The 14278-nt window shown below is 27.5% G+C and overlaps 3 protein-coding genes across 5 annotated transcripts; 2 read left to right on the top strand and 1 right to left on the bottom strand.

The window, feature by feature from the left end:
- Positions 1 to 713: 713 nt before the first annotated feature.
- LOC111032967 lies at positions 714 to 3086 on the bottom strand. The gene is made up of 3 exons (XM_022313473.1): positions 2859 to 3086; positions 2684 to 2776; positions 714 to 999 (listed from the first exon to the last, which is right to left on the bottom strand). Exons 1-3 carry the CDS (start codon positions 2889 to 2891, stop codon positions 805 to 807), a joined length of 321 nt encoding a protein of 106 aa, XP_022169165.1. The 5' UTR covers positions 2892 to 3086; the 3' UTR covers positions 714 to 804.
- Positions 3087 to 3416: 330 nt separating this feature from the next.
- Positions 3417 to 9176, top strand: LOC111032965 (glutamate dehydrogenase, mitochondrial). 2 transcript variants are annotated; one of them, XM_022313467.1, is made up of 9 exons: positions 3417 to 3573; positions 3638 to 4089; positions 5712 to 5912; positions 6329 to 6415; positions 6647 to 6834; positions 6900 to 7016; positions 7078 to 7239; positions 7311 to 7515; positions 7577 to 9176. In XM_022313467.1, exons 2-9 carry the CDS (start codon positions 3708 to 3710, stop codon positions 7846 to 7848), a joined length of 1614 nt encoding a protein of 537 aa, XP_022169159.1. In that variant the 5' UTR covers positions 3417 to 3573; positions 3638 to 3707; the 3' UTR covers positions 7849 to 9176. The 2 variants fall into 2 exon arrangements, with proteins under 2 accessions (XP_022169159.1, XP_022169160.1); XM_022313468.1 differs by lacking the exon at positions 3417 to 3573 and having other exon boundaries at positions 3580 to 4089.
- A 1277-nt stretch (positions 9177 to 10453) lies between these two features.
- Positions 10454 to 13585, top strand: LOC111032966 (putative methyltransferase NSUN6). 2 transcript variants are annotated; one of them, XM_022313471.1, is made up of 9 exons: positions 10454 to 10583; positions 10720 to 10843; positions 11469 to 11579; positions 11797 to 12004; positions 12250 to 12409; positions 12473 to 12674; positions 12819 to 13112; positions 13194 to 13355; positions 13417 to 13585. In XM_022313471.1, the coding sequence occupies exons 2-9, from the start codon at positions 10745 to 10747 to the stop codon at positions 13534 to 13536; spliced, it is 1356 nt and encodes a 451-aa protein (XP_022169163.1). In that variant the 5' UTR covers positions 10454 to 10583; positions 10720 to 10744; the 3' UTR covers positions 13537 to 13585. The 2 variants fall into 2 exon arrangements, with proteins under 2 accessions (XP_022169163.1, XP_022169164.1); XM_022313472.1 differs by lacking the exon at positions 10454 to 10583 and having other exon boundaries at positions 10740 to 10847.
- Positions 13586 to 14278: the final 693 nt, after the last annotated feature.

The raw sequence follows: 14278 nt of genomic DNA, 5'->3' as shown, positions 1-14278 counted from the left end.
ACGAGTTTAACACGACGTATGACTGCAGGTCTAAGTATTATAAGTGCGCGCCTTAAACCGGTTTTCCACGGGAGGATTTTTTATTATATACCACAGCAAATAATAGTTTCACTGTTTAATGCCTACAGGTACAGAAATTCAAGACTATTAAAATTATTTACTTATTTTGAATAGCTTAGATAAGAATTTAATAATTTTAGGTGATTAGGTAATTAAATCCCTTGCATGTGTTGTTATTATCTTTAAATGAATGTTTTGAGATTGGTCCATCCCATGCTCGGATGCTCCTACATATATTACAATTCACAAGTGGATAATGTGAACAGATATATGATCTTGTGTTGTTTATGGAAATATTGTAATAAATAACAAGTGTGTAGACTATTATCTCATATATAAAGAATTCAAACATAGGTACGGTCAATTTAGGTGGGAATGGTGGGATCAAGGTTAATTGACTTCCTTAAACGTAAAACATTAATAATATGGTATATGCCAGATGATGGGTGATTGCTATTATTTTATTCAAGGACAATAAACCAAAAATACAATATTATAATATTATTGTTCATTTATTCAAAATATCTTAACAAATATTGAAACATTCAATTTCATTTATCTTATTAAACTACAATATTTTACTCTAATGAAAGTATGTTATTAGGTACATATTTTAAAAATCATTAATTTATATATACATTGCTTAAGTGAATTACAAAAAAATAAAAAAATATAAACATTATTAAAAATTTATCTTTCCTTACTCCTATTTATTTATATATCAATAATTATTAGTTTATTAAGCTATAGCTCAATTGTTCTTCCTTTTGTCATAATTGCTCTTAAAGTTTCGACTTTGCTTTTTACTAAATTTACTTGAAGTTGTAATGTATCAGTGAATGCATTTTGTTGATTTTTATGTTCGGTCACCAATAATATTATTTCATTATATTTACGGCATGTTTCTTCTAAATTGGCCATCATGGACATCATTTTACACTAAATTTTAAATAAAATAATAATAATACCATACATTAAGATACATTTGACCTAATTTTTAATTGAACATGTTATCCAATTGATAACTTTAGTTTCAAGTGTCATTTTTTTAATTTATCTGTATTAATAAATAATTCCACAACCAGTTAATTATCAGCTCTAGTGTATAAATATTTAAAGCTGCACAGTCAAAACATAATTTTAAATAATCAGGTTGATTGGTAATAAAAAGTAAAAACACATTTTAACACAATTGAACACTTATATCATACCTACAATATTATGTCAGTAGATTAAATTATTAAAATCAAAACAATCACAGTGGTATTACTTAATATTTTTTATTGGTGCTAATTGGCTTCTTAGTACTAAACTACTTCTAAGAATCCCTGGTAGTTCGGTCACTGTTATTAAGTACAGTAATGTGCAAATGAAAAATTACTTAAATGTAAAGAAACATGAATTTTGGTTTAACGCTATTCATGTCAGTTTGTAATAATTTAATTTCAAAAACTAACAATATTTTAAACATTACTTAGAAGATTTACAATTTAAGTTAACTGAATTATTTACTGACGTAATCCTAAATGTTTAAAAAAAATCAAATTTTATTAGTAATTACTTAATTATTGTGGTTTTATAATTATAAATATCATTAAATAATATATTGTACTATATCTGCTAGTTTTACTACTTGAAATCCTTATAAGCTATAAATTGAGTATAAAAAAAAATATTTATTCAATAAACAACATTCATAGGAGTTACCTAGGTACACAAACATTTTTTCTTGTACTGTTATCCAAGTACAAATTGTAATAAATCAGCTACATGATATATAAAAAAAAAACAATTAGTTTTAAGTACCTAGTAAGTACTTATAAACTATTCAAACTATACACTGAAACCTCCTTATAAGTTATAACAAAATCTCTTGGTACCAACTGATTTTTTTTGTTATTCAGAATTTTCTGTAGTAGGGAGGCTAAAATATAGGGAACATATGTTATGCAAGACTTGTTATTTTCCATTTTATAGGGGGTCCAACATAAGGAAGTTATTCTGTAGGTATATAAAATTAATTTTAGAAACTAACTTCCAGTTAGTTAGCAATTTACTTTACACTTATTGACAAAATTAAAACGGTTTTTTTATTAAAATGAATACTTTGAGAATAAATATTAACCTAAGGCTGGGGTCACACAAGCGTTTTATTAACATAATATGTTACATTACATCCATTGTTGAATTTTATGATGACTAATGCTGATGGTCTTATACTTGAAGTCCATCAGATTTGACGTAGTCTACATCAGATACTCACTTAGATGGACTTTACATTTAATGTCTGATGACATATGACACTCGTGTGACCCCAGCCTAAACGTTTATCAACCTATTAAATAAGGATGTTTTTACTTCAACTAGTATTTTTTTTTAAATTGTATTTTTAACAATTTGATTTTATTGTTTGACAACTTCAAGTAGTGTTTTGAATAGTATACTATGCAATATTATCATTAAATTAAAATATTATCGTAAGTAATTAAAATTCAACTGTAATCAAAGGCAGGTTAATGAATACAAAACAAATCGTCTCAATTTGAATTACAAAACAATATGAATGATAAATTAAAATATATGTATAAGTTACTTACATAATAGTTAACATAATCATACTAACCGAGTGGGATGTTTCGTTTTCTGAAAATAGAACCCGTTCGAATTTTTTTATTTTCCAACTTAAAGTGTCTATTCTTTTTTCGATGTTAGTCACCTACACACGAGCAGTGTTAACCATAAAAACATTTACAAATGGACAGCGCTGAAGGAACCTTAGTGATTCATTTGGTACTTACGACTTGTTCCAAGTGCTGTATGGCATCGTCCATAGTGTTCAATATGGTACATCAAATAATAATTAAAAACAATTTTCTCAGTCACTATAACCTAACCTTTTTTTTTATAGTCGTCGATTTTATTATTGTCGAACGTTGTGGTTAGAAGTCAGTACTCAGTAGTTCCGTCGTCAGTTCATAGACTAAAGATCTTGACATGACGTCACTAAACTATAGAATTATTACTGCAGGTTCCGACGGTTCCGCAGTTCCGGATGTCCGTTTCGCAGTGTCTCTATGATAAGACGATACCGTTCCCGCCAAAAATCAAAAACGCCCGACGAATATACCATAAATTCCGTATCATCGCGGTATCCCGTCGACGACATTGACGACCGCGGTTAGGTTGCCCACGACTTCGCGGAATTATAATATTTATTATACAACATCACCGGCTTGCGGACTACACGCAAGCGCCAGATTTTCGTATCCGATTCCACACGAAATAATAATCTCGATCCCCTCCCGTTGCAGCCGTATTTAATTGTATTTTTTTTGCAATATTGCCAGACCGAATCGCGACGTCCGATCGCCGTATACAGCCTAACATTATTGCCGACCTGTCGTCTTCGCCGTCTAGCAGGCACCGTCCGATAACTATTACACAATAATACAATATCTGCCGGCATATCGATTCGTCCGTCGTCGTCGTTAGTTGTACGCCAGCAGTTGCCAAGTATGTGCCAGCCGTCTCCTCCCGTTCCCCACTGATTGCCTGTTATTTCATTATTTTATTTTAGGTGCGCCGCCCGGTTTTCTGGTCATTTTCTATTTTTTTTCGTTTATTTCATCAACCACACTCCTGTCGCCATGTACAACCTCAGCCGACTAGGACGTAACGTTTCGGAGAGTGTCCTGAGGACGGCGTCCATGTCCTCTGCTCGTGGACTTCACGAGATGCCAGATCACCTTAAGGATGTGCCCACAGCCGAGAACCCGCGGTTCTTTGACATGGTGGAATACTTCTTCCACCGTGCCTGCCAGGTAGCTGAGGATAAGCTTGTCGAAGACATCAAAGCCAAGATGTCCGTGGAAGACAAGAGGAAAAAAGTCAAGGGAATATTGTTGGGTATGCAGCCGTGCGATCACATACTGGAGACATCTTTCCCAGTTCGTAGGGACAGTGGTGACTATGAGATGATCACAGGTTACCGTGCACAACATAGTACACATAGAACACCATGTAAAGGAGGTGAGTAATGGACTTAAATATAAAATCGTTTTAGTATTATAATAATGTTTTAATTTTACATGATACTTACCCATCTAATATTGAAAAATATAAAAGTACATTAGGTTGGTGTTAAATAAAGTATATTTAGATGTAGCTGATTTAAATACCTATCTAACATTAAATAAATTTAAATATAAAAATAGTTTCTAAAAAAAAATATTGTACAGTTTAAAAAAAATTATTTTTTTCCAATAACACTTGAAATGATTAGCAAGTCCTTAAAATAAGTTTGAATATAAATGAAACTACCTATTGTTAGGCACAAAAAAAGTTTAAAATACATAGGTAGGTACTTATTGAAACGTATATTATGTTTAAATAGTAATTACTTATTGTTTTAACATTACCTGTACTTAAAGAATATACAATACCTACACATTTAGAATTATTATAAACATAAAATGTCTTAAATTGGTTCTTAAACTAATAGGTAGTTGGTACAATTATTGTAAGTGTATTATTTTTAAATACTTACACACTGTTTAAATTTAAAAATTAAGACCACTTAACAAATGCTAAAAATTAAATATGCAGGTTGCAAGGTCTTTAAATGTCCATAATAATGTATTTGTACGGTTTTTTTTAGAGGATAATTATAAAGTTAAGGATGAGTCATCAAAAACATTGACAATAATTGATAGATTCTACCTTAGTCACTTATGTTAATTATTAATGTATGAAACCTATCTAAATAACTATTTTATAAAATCAAAATCTTGTTAACAACTTTTTCTTATTTTTGATCAGTATTATGTTTCCAGTTTTTATGTGAATATTTTACAAGTAGTGTTATACTTGAGAATATAATTGAATAATATTAAAAAATATCAAATTTTAAATTAACATACAAATATTAGATAAATAAGTAGTTAAATAAAATAATTGTACAGAAATGATAAAATTTCATATTGGAAGATTACTTGGTAGATTATAATATTTAAATGATTTATTCTTCCGCTTTAATTATATTTATGTACTATACATAACTGAATATCTACATAAATATACAGTGTATTATCCAAATTAAAAACAGTACAAAGTATGTACATTAATTAGTAATAGTTTAGATTAGATAGGTACTCATAATAATCTATTTGTTTCATTTTGAACAGTTAATAATTTTATATTATGTACTTCTTTTGATGTATAAGCTTTTGACACGTTGATTCATGTTGATGAACAAGATATCTATAATTCTTATATTATGATAATCTAGATTAAAATAAAATCTAAAAATTTAAAAGTAGAAACAATAATAATAATTTGAAAATTGTAATTGATATCCTCTTTAAAAATTAGTTTTATTTAAGATTGATATATGATTGATTAATTTACTGTAGGTAATATACTGTACCTAATGCTAATAATGAATAAAAATGTTATTAATTTTAAACCTGAATAAATAACAATTATTAAATATATGCAGGCATGTAATGCGGAATAATATTTAGTTTATTGGTATTATTAATTTGAAACAAAAATAATGTTCTGGAAAATAAAAAACTGGCATCTACATCAAAAAATAATAAAAACAACTTCTTCAAAGACATATTTACTAATATACATTAACTTTATTACAGGTATTCGATTTTCATTGGATGTTTCCCGTGATGAAGTGAAAGCTTTAGCCGCTTTGATGACGTTCAAGTGTGCATGTGTTGATGTACCATTTGGAGGTGCAAAAGCTGGCATTAAAATAAATCCAAAATTGTATTCAGAAAATGAATTAGAGCAAATTACCAGGCGGTTCACATTGGAATTGGCTAAAAAAGGATTTATTGGTTAGTAGATAAACCAACATATTTTAATTTTGAATTGTCTTTATTTTAAGTGATCAAATAATTTGTTATTCAAAATAAAGTTTTATTCATCATGACCTCAAATAAAAATTATGTCAAACACGGCGTGAGAAATATTGTCGGAAACACCATAGCATTAATAATAGGGTTAAGCTCAATTGATGATGATAATAGGGTCATTGAAAAAATGTAGGGTTCTAATAGGAATCAAATTAGTTGTAAATTAAGTCTTCTAGCAGATCATTTATTTTATTTATTTATGCCGCATGTTATGTTAATACCAATTATTATATATTAGTTAAATATAATTTAATTATATTTTAAAATAAATTAAAATATATTATCTATAATATTAAAATTATTTTTATTATAATCTCATAAATTTTTTTTTTTTTTAGGACCTGGTGTAGATGTACCTGCACCAGATATGGGAACCGGTGAACGTGAAATGTCATGGATAGCTGATACATATGCTAAAACTATTGGTTATTATATTTATAATTATATAACAAATGTTCTTGTTTTATTATTATTTTTTAATCATATATTATCAATTAACATTCAAAGTTTATAAAGAGTTCAACTTTTTCTATTATATTTCTTGAATTGAAAAGTATGATAACCTTAACGAAAAAAAAAACAAATATGTCGAACCATCTATTAATTATTATATTATTGTAAATATTATGTACTGATTTTATCTTTTTATCAAATAGGGCATTTGGACATTAATGCTCATGCTTGTGTAACTGGTAAACCAATTAATCAAGGTGGAATTCATGGTCGTGTATCAGCAACTGGTAGAGGTGTTTTCCACGGATTAGAAAATTTCATCATGGAGGCCAATTATATGAGTTTAATTGGTACCACGCCTGGATGGGGTGGAAAAACTTTTATTGTTCAAGTTAGCTTACATTGTTATTATATTGTCTAATTATATACTTATTAATTAAATTTTTATCATTTAAGGGTTTTGGTAATGTTGGATTACATTCAATGCGTTACTTACATAGAGCAGGTGCTACATGCATTGGTGTAATTGAACATGACGGTTCTATTTGCAACCCAGATGGGATTGATCCCAAAGTAATTACCTTTTATTTATAAAAATTAAATATATAAGCTTAACAAAGATTTACTATTTCAGGCATTGGAAGATTGGAGAATTGACAATGGCACTATTTTAGGATTCCCAGGTGCTCAGCCATACACAGGTGAAAACCTTATGTATGAACCTTGTGATATATTAGTTCCAGCTGCTACTGAAAAAGTCATAACTTCCGCTAATGCTCATAAGATCCAAGCAAAAGTAAATAAAATATTAAAAATAGTTAAATAAAATAAGCATTTTAAATCAATATTATAAACAACTATTTTTAGATTATTGGTGAAGCTGCTAATGGCCCAACAACCCCTGCTGCAGATAAAATTCTTATAGAAAGAAATATTTTAATTGTGCCAGATCTATATATAAATGCTGGTGGTGTAACTGTGTCATTTTTTGAATGGTTAAAGAATTTGAATCATGTTTCTTATGGCCGCTTAACATTCAAATATGAGCGTGAATCAAACTACCATTTATTAGGTATAATATATTGACATAAAGTACATATAGTTAAAATATTATATGTATTAATTTTTTGTAGAATCTGTGCAAGAGTCATTGGAACGTCGTTTTGGTCGTGTGGGAGGAAGAATTCCTGTCACTCCTTCTGAATCTTTCCAAAAACGTATTTCGGGAGCATCTGAAAAAGATATAGTGCATTCTGGATTAGATTATACAATGGAACGTTCAGCTCGAGCTATTATGAAAACTGCCATGAAATATAACTTGGGTCTTGATCTTCGTACTGCCGCTTATATTAACTCAATCGAGAAAATTTTCACTACTTATAAAGAGGCTGGACAAACTTTCTAATTTTTTTGTTTCTACTGTTTTGGTGGGAGCTTAGGAGTTTATTTGTTGACAAACAAGCCAAATTCATATTTTTAACCACAATACAATTTTAATTATTATTACCAAATTTATATAAAATTAATCATTAATAATTCTAATAAAAAGGTATAAATAACTTTCCGTGTGAACAAAATTAATCTTTTAATCAAAACATGCTTTTAAAAAGTTCCTTTATAGTAACAAATCAATGTCCTTATTTTGTAAAATTTACATACATGAGTCTTCATTTGAGTTCTTATGAATATCAAATTCTACATATTTCACAATATTGAATTTGTACTTAAAAATAATTTTACAGTATCAGTATTTTTTGATAATAATAATTAAACTTTGCATTATTAAAAACACAGCTACAGTTGTAGTTGTATTGTGTAGTCCTAAATTTAATGAAATTATCATTTTATGAATTTGGCTAGTTGTTTTCTTTATATAAAAATAACGAAAACACCATTTAACTATATTGACTTATTTTGAAGTTTATAAAAAATTCCAAACCATTTTTTTTCCTTTTTACTTTTAAGAAAAGAAGTATACGTGTTTATTCAGTATTGTATAATAAATTATTAAATATTTAATTTTATATTCTTCAAGTAAATGTAAAATCTAATTAATACAGAAATTGATTTAATTAAATATACGAGTACAAATTGCTAATTCATGCTCATAATATATCACAATAATTTTAATACTCGTGTAACTGAAAATGTGAGTAAATTAATGTTATTCTCTATTTTATAAGAAATATTAAAACCATAACTTTCAATTTCTTAATTTATATAATTTAAAATACTGTAAAATAACAGTCATCTCATGAAATTGTAGAGAAATAATAAGTTTAAAATTGTTAATATTGTTTTGGAATTTGTTTTATGTTTTTAGTTGACAATATTAAAAACTAAAGAGTATTAAAAATATTTGTTAGAAATTGTAATAAAATTATTATTTATTTATAACCAATTCTTATTATGGAAACTATGATAATACATTCATGTTGTTAATATTGCATGTATTTTTATTTTAAAGTAATAAGTATGATCATAATCGTTCAATATTCTTAATCTTAAGTTTAAATTATATTTATTAATATTTGTTACTGTTGTCAAATACTTGAATGTTAATGGGTTATTAGCAATGAATTGTGTTTTAGTTGAATTGTTAGTCTTGTTGAATCATTTAACTGTACTTATATGGGCAATTAAAAGACTAAACATAAAGTTCAAAGTTAGAAATCTGTAGGAGTAATTACTACGGACAACAAATTAAAAAGAGAATAAAAACAAGTAATACAATTTTTGTGTTAAGAGTTGTAGATTAGCTATATGGTTAAATTGTATGGTTTGCCATGGGTCCAAAAATGGTTCTTCTACATCTACACAGTACTGATTTTTTCTGTTATTTACTACAGTGTAATGTTCAATATAATTTTTTAGTTACTAGTATTAATTACATAGACTAATTGTTTTAAAAACAATTTATAATATGCTTTTACATCATTTGATTTTTTCTTCATTAATTAATTGTTTTATTTATCAACTAATGTCATTGAAAGACTTAATTGTTATACATTTTAAGTAAGTGTATACAAAGAAGAAGAATAAAACACTTCTTCGGACTCCTTATGTGTTGTCTTCGTCTTACCAATGTATAAAATAGTAAAAACCGTTTTGTACGGAATAGGATCACTCCGGCTGTAATCCAAGCTAAGTAATCAATTATTTACATTATAAAAAGGTGAACATTTACTATGCAAGACATTTTAAGTTTCTATTTTTGTTTACATTTAATTAGCCTTTTTATTTGGAAATTCATAATAGTGATTTTTGTAATGTAATAAATATACTACAGCTAAAATTATTTTTCTGAAAAATAATATATCATCAAGTTCATGTAAAGTAATAAACTAATAACTAATAAGAAATCAATACTGCCAGAATTAAAATTAATTATGCCCTTAACCATTGAACTTTGCTGCCATATTTGGCTCAAACTATCATCCTTGGGAAAACTGTGTATGTAGTAGTTGAATCAATATTTATTCCTTTTTTTTATTACCCCTAAAACACTTTTCATAGGTACACACTGACATTATAGTTTTCATGTTATTTAAAATATTGTACTTTGCTAAGAAAATGTAAAAATTCAAAAATCGTAAAATTCAAAACATACAATTTTTCTATCGTGTGATGAACCATAAGTATTAGAGTATTAGACTCATTACATAAGCTAAAGTTTTATAGAATCTGTAATGGTACAATTATTAATATCATCTTTGACCATATAAATGTCGAATTAGGAAATTTTATACTTAAAACCTCTACTAAAAAAATATAAAAACCACCAATTCCACCTCAAACCCAATAACCTGTTTTCCACAGGTTCTCTTAAAAAAAAAATTATCTTAGTTCCTGTCTCTTGATATTATAAACTAATTTAGTATTATTAATTATTACTAACTTTATTTTTTAATGGTTGAATATTATTATAGTAAATTTTGTTTTTGGCGGCAAGCATCATCAACCAATGAAATGAGTCGAACTGGTCATTCGCTTCTGTTATCTACCAAGTTATTTTATCATTTCTTTGATACTGAGATTGATATTGACGTTTGTCCTGACAGAGACGTCCTCGCAGTCTCGCAGTTCGTTTTTCGAAAATTCAAAAATCATTATTAGCTTGTAGATACTCGGTTGTACTGAGTAAGTACTTCATACCAAGCTTAAAATTAATTTAACTAACTAGGTATCAACTATTAATGTTTGTGGCGATATCCATCAAATAAGGGATTACATTTTACACACTTATTATATAATATTATAATATTGTTTTACTTAGGTACCTACCTACTTATACGAAGAAAATGATGAGACAAGCGCAAGTTGTTCGACCCCATAATTTGGACGAATATTTATTGAATTTGTTAAAAAGTATATACAAAACTAGGAATCTATCTGTGGAAGTAGGTAAACATTATGAATTTAATGTAATACTAATTTCATTTTTAGTTTGTTTTAATGATGTGTTGGTAAAAGGTAAACAGACTTGGATATACAATGTACCCCATTTTCAAGTAAAAAAAACTGCTTAACAACAGAAAAATTATGAATAAACTGACCCTGAATGACAATAAATACTGTTAAATAAAATTATATGAATTTAAATTTATTTTTCTCCAAGGTTTCTTTTATTACCCATCACACTTGATACCTACATTAATTTTGTTTTTCATTGACCAATTAACTTATTTATTTAGTGGGTGCTTACTTATAGCTTTATAAAAAAAATAATGCAACCACCCCTATCACAATTTAATATTTTAAGTTAAAAGATGTATTTATTTATATTTTGGAACTTTGAAAGGTTACTGAGAACTGACTTTGAAATTAAGATTAATCATTTTTAGTACATAATATTATTATGTAATAGGTACTTATTATTATTATCGATATAAATTATTTGTTGTAGTAAATATTCTCTGTGTCTAGGTTGTTTATGTACAGTATGCTATGTACATACTAAATTTATATGAACATTTTAATGATATGTATATGATTTTAATAAAACACTTTTGTTTTTGTTCTTAGGAAATATCACAATGGTTGACTTCTGCACCTTTAAACTCATATTTTCGAGTTAATACTTTGAAGATTACGCCTTTTGAAGTTATGACTTCCATAAATGAACAAATATCAAATGTAAATATGTAATGTATATTGTATTTCATTCCTTTCATCTCCTTTCTTAATTTATAAAAAAAGTTACATCCCTATCCTATTATATGTATCATTGATTTTTTTATAGACAGATAATCCATGCAAGACAAATATTATAAATAATTACTTTTTTATACATGCTAAATAATTTATACATTTTGTTGTTTCTTTTGTTAAAAAATGTTTGTGTATGTTATAGTTGAAACAACTTAAAAATAACGAACAAAAACAACATTCAGTTAGAGTACATAAATATTTGAGCGATTGTATAGTAATTTCACCAATGGATAAGTCATTATTAGACTTGAGTCCTAAAAAAGAAGAAGTTATTGTTGACATTGCTACTGGGCAATCTGCTTTACGAGGGGCTCATATATTTGCTCCTGGGATTATGGCTATGGCACCTGGTACAATAAACTATAATATTTATATGTTATTCAATAGCATTGCATAAAACTATTAATATACCATTGTTATACAATTTTCATAATGAGTCTATAGAGTTTATGCAACTATTTATTTCCGTACACATATACCATTTTGAAGTTGAAAAAAATAATTAAAAAACATACGACATTGTAAACTTTTAATTATTATTGATACTATTTTTATAATACTAATTAAATCCATTTTTTAATATTTTATTTTTTAGAAGTACAAGTTGATTCATTCATATCAGTTTATGCGGATTTAGCCAAAGGGTGTAAACGAGGATACCAAAAATATTATGATAATCCATTGAAGATGTTTGTTGGCAATGGTATTGCCAAAATGAATCGTCGACAGTTATTTAATGGTGATATGAATCCTAAGTATGATTAAATGCGTATTATGTTTTTGATGTATTTGATAAAATACTTAAAATTACATTTTAGAGGTATTGCGGTTGAGATGACTGACCCTGCTACAGGCATCCCTTCATTTACATTGCCTAATGAATATGGAATGCTACAGAATTTGCCTTCGGTTGTCACTGGACACGCACTTGATGTCAATGAAAACAATCTTAAAGTATTAGATATGTGTGCAGCACCTGGTAATAAAACCACACACATAGCAATTTTAATGAATAATAAAGTGAGTTGATGATTTGGACAATTTTTTGACATAACATTTTGAATCTAATGAATTATTCAAGTTCAGTAGTATTAACAACCTAGAAACTATTTGCTCCATTATGAGTAACACCTTAAGAATTAATTTTTTCTTTACTATTATCAGGGTTCAATAGATGCAATAGATAAATCAAAAACAAAATTAAATAGAGTTGAACTTAGATGCAAACATTTTGGAATACAAAATGTGAAGATTCATCATTTTGATTCATTGATTAGTGTAGACTCAAACAATATAAACAACAGTGACAGTAGACCACCGTTTAAAAATGAATCATTTGACCGTGTTCTATTGGATGCACCTTGCAGTAATCTTGGACAACGGCCATTACTTAATATCGAAGTAGATAAAAATTTATTAAAAAGTTTTCCTGCTTTGCAAAGAAAATTATTAGTAAATGTAATTGGATGATATAATCAGTATATTTAAAATTTAAATTGATGGAATTTTTTTATTTATCAGTTTTTTAATGTATTTTAGGCTGTAAGTCTTGTTAAGCCTGGTGGTATTTTAGTATACAGTACATGTACAATAACGCTTGAAGAGAATGAACACAATGTAGCTTGGGTTCTTGAAAAGTTTCCACAGATGGAACTAATTGCAATAAATTCTGAAATTGGCAGTCCAGGAATTACAACTCAAGTATATTAAATTAATGCTTTGGCTATTTTCCCTATCTTCATTTGTATATATTTTGTTATAGGCGGGATTAAATAAAGATTTATGTGAACTTGTAAGGCGTTTTGGTCCTGAGAACGTCGAAGAAGATTCTATTGGATTTTTCATTTCAAAGTTTCAAAAAAAAAGCTCATTAAATTCGTAGTGTACATTATAATAGTAATAATCCTTGAACTCAAAACTAAATTGTTTTTTTATCAGCTATATCATGTATTTGAAATAAAATGTATTCCATTAATAAATTTGTTTCTTAGCTTCTTCTCAACCTTAAATATTATACATAAATTATAAATAATTATTATGGATTTGTTGAGAGGAGAAAAAGTTTAACGGATTTACGGGATTTACGGGAATTATGAAAATTATTATTTTTATTTTTAATCTAGGATATTATACAATCTATACTAAAAAAAAGTATAATGTATGTTAAAATTGAGTGCAATGGCTTGAGTGTCTTGAGGGATAAAAATAATTAGTTCAATAACGGATTCACAAGGGACCATTGAATTTTTGGAAGTAAAAATAATATTAAAAAACCACTGGTATAATTTGAAACGAATGCCCCTTTTTTATCCATTACAGTTACTAACTAAATGATGTAGTACACTCGAGTTCAACGTCTACTACACAGTACAGTCAAATTCCTCAATTTATTAAAATGTTGTTTTGTGAAATGTACACTTGGGTGTACTAAGCTCACATACAAGTTAGTTTAAACAAGTAATAAACGATGTGTGTCTACAACTCTACTCTTAGTAATCATAAAAATGAACAAGAAGCTAATAGTTTATCCGTATAGCTTTAAAAAGGGCGCCTTAAATAGTATTTTGGAATTGATGTGATGATTTTTCGTGAATTTTTACGTTTTAATTTAATTTTTCATAGAC

The sequence above is a fragment of the Myzus persicae genome, unplaced genomic scaffold (assembly GCF_001856785.1).
Source record: "Myzus persicae strain clone G006 unplaced genomic scaffold, MPER_G0061.0, whole genome shotgun sequence".
Taxonomy (NCBI): Eukaryota; Metazoa; Arthropoda; class Insecta; order Hemiptera; family Aphididae; genus Myzus; species Myzus persicae.
This window is presented reverse-complemented; position numbering and strand designations above follow the sequence as displayed.

Coding starts and splice junctions, on each gene's coding strand:
- LOC111032967 (XM_022313473.1), bottom strand. CDS start 2,891: ATGGACGATGCCATACAGCACTTGGAACAAGTC. Junction 2,777..2,858: donor TACAGCACTTGGAACAAGTC/GTAAGTACCAAA, acceptor GCTCGTGTGTAG/GTGACTAACATCGAAAAAAG. Junction 1,000..2,683: donor AAAACGAAACATCCCACTCG/GTTAGTATGATT, acceptor TTTAAAATTTAG/TGTAAAATGATGTCCATGAT.
- LOC111032965 (XM_022313467.1), top strand. CDS start 3,708: ATGTACAACCTCAGCCGACTAGGACGTAACGTTTCGGAGAGTGTCCTG. Junction 7,017..7,077: donor CAGATGGGATTGATCCCAAA/GTAATTACCTTT, acceptor TTACTATTTCAG/GCATTGGAAGATTGGAGAAT. Junction 7,516..7,576: donor ATCAAACTACCATTTATTAG/GTATAATATATT, acceptor AATTTTTTGTAG/AATCTGTGCAAGAGTCATTG.
- LOC111032966 (XM_022313471.1), top strand. CDS start 10,745: ATGATGAGACAAGCGCAAGTTGTTCGACCCCATAATTTGGACGAATAT. Junction 11,580..11,796: donor TAAATGAACAAATATCAAAT/GTAAATATGTAA, acceptor TGTATGTTATAG/TTGAAACAACTTAAAAATAA. Junction 12,675..12,818: donor CAATTTTAATGAATAATAAA/GTGAGTTGATGA, acceptor TACTATTATCAG/GGTTCAATAGATGCAATAGA.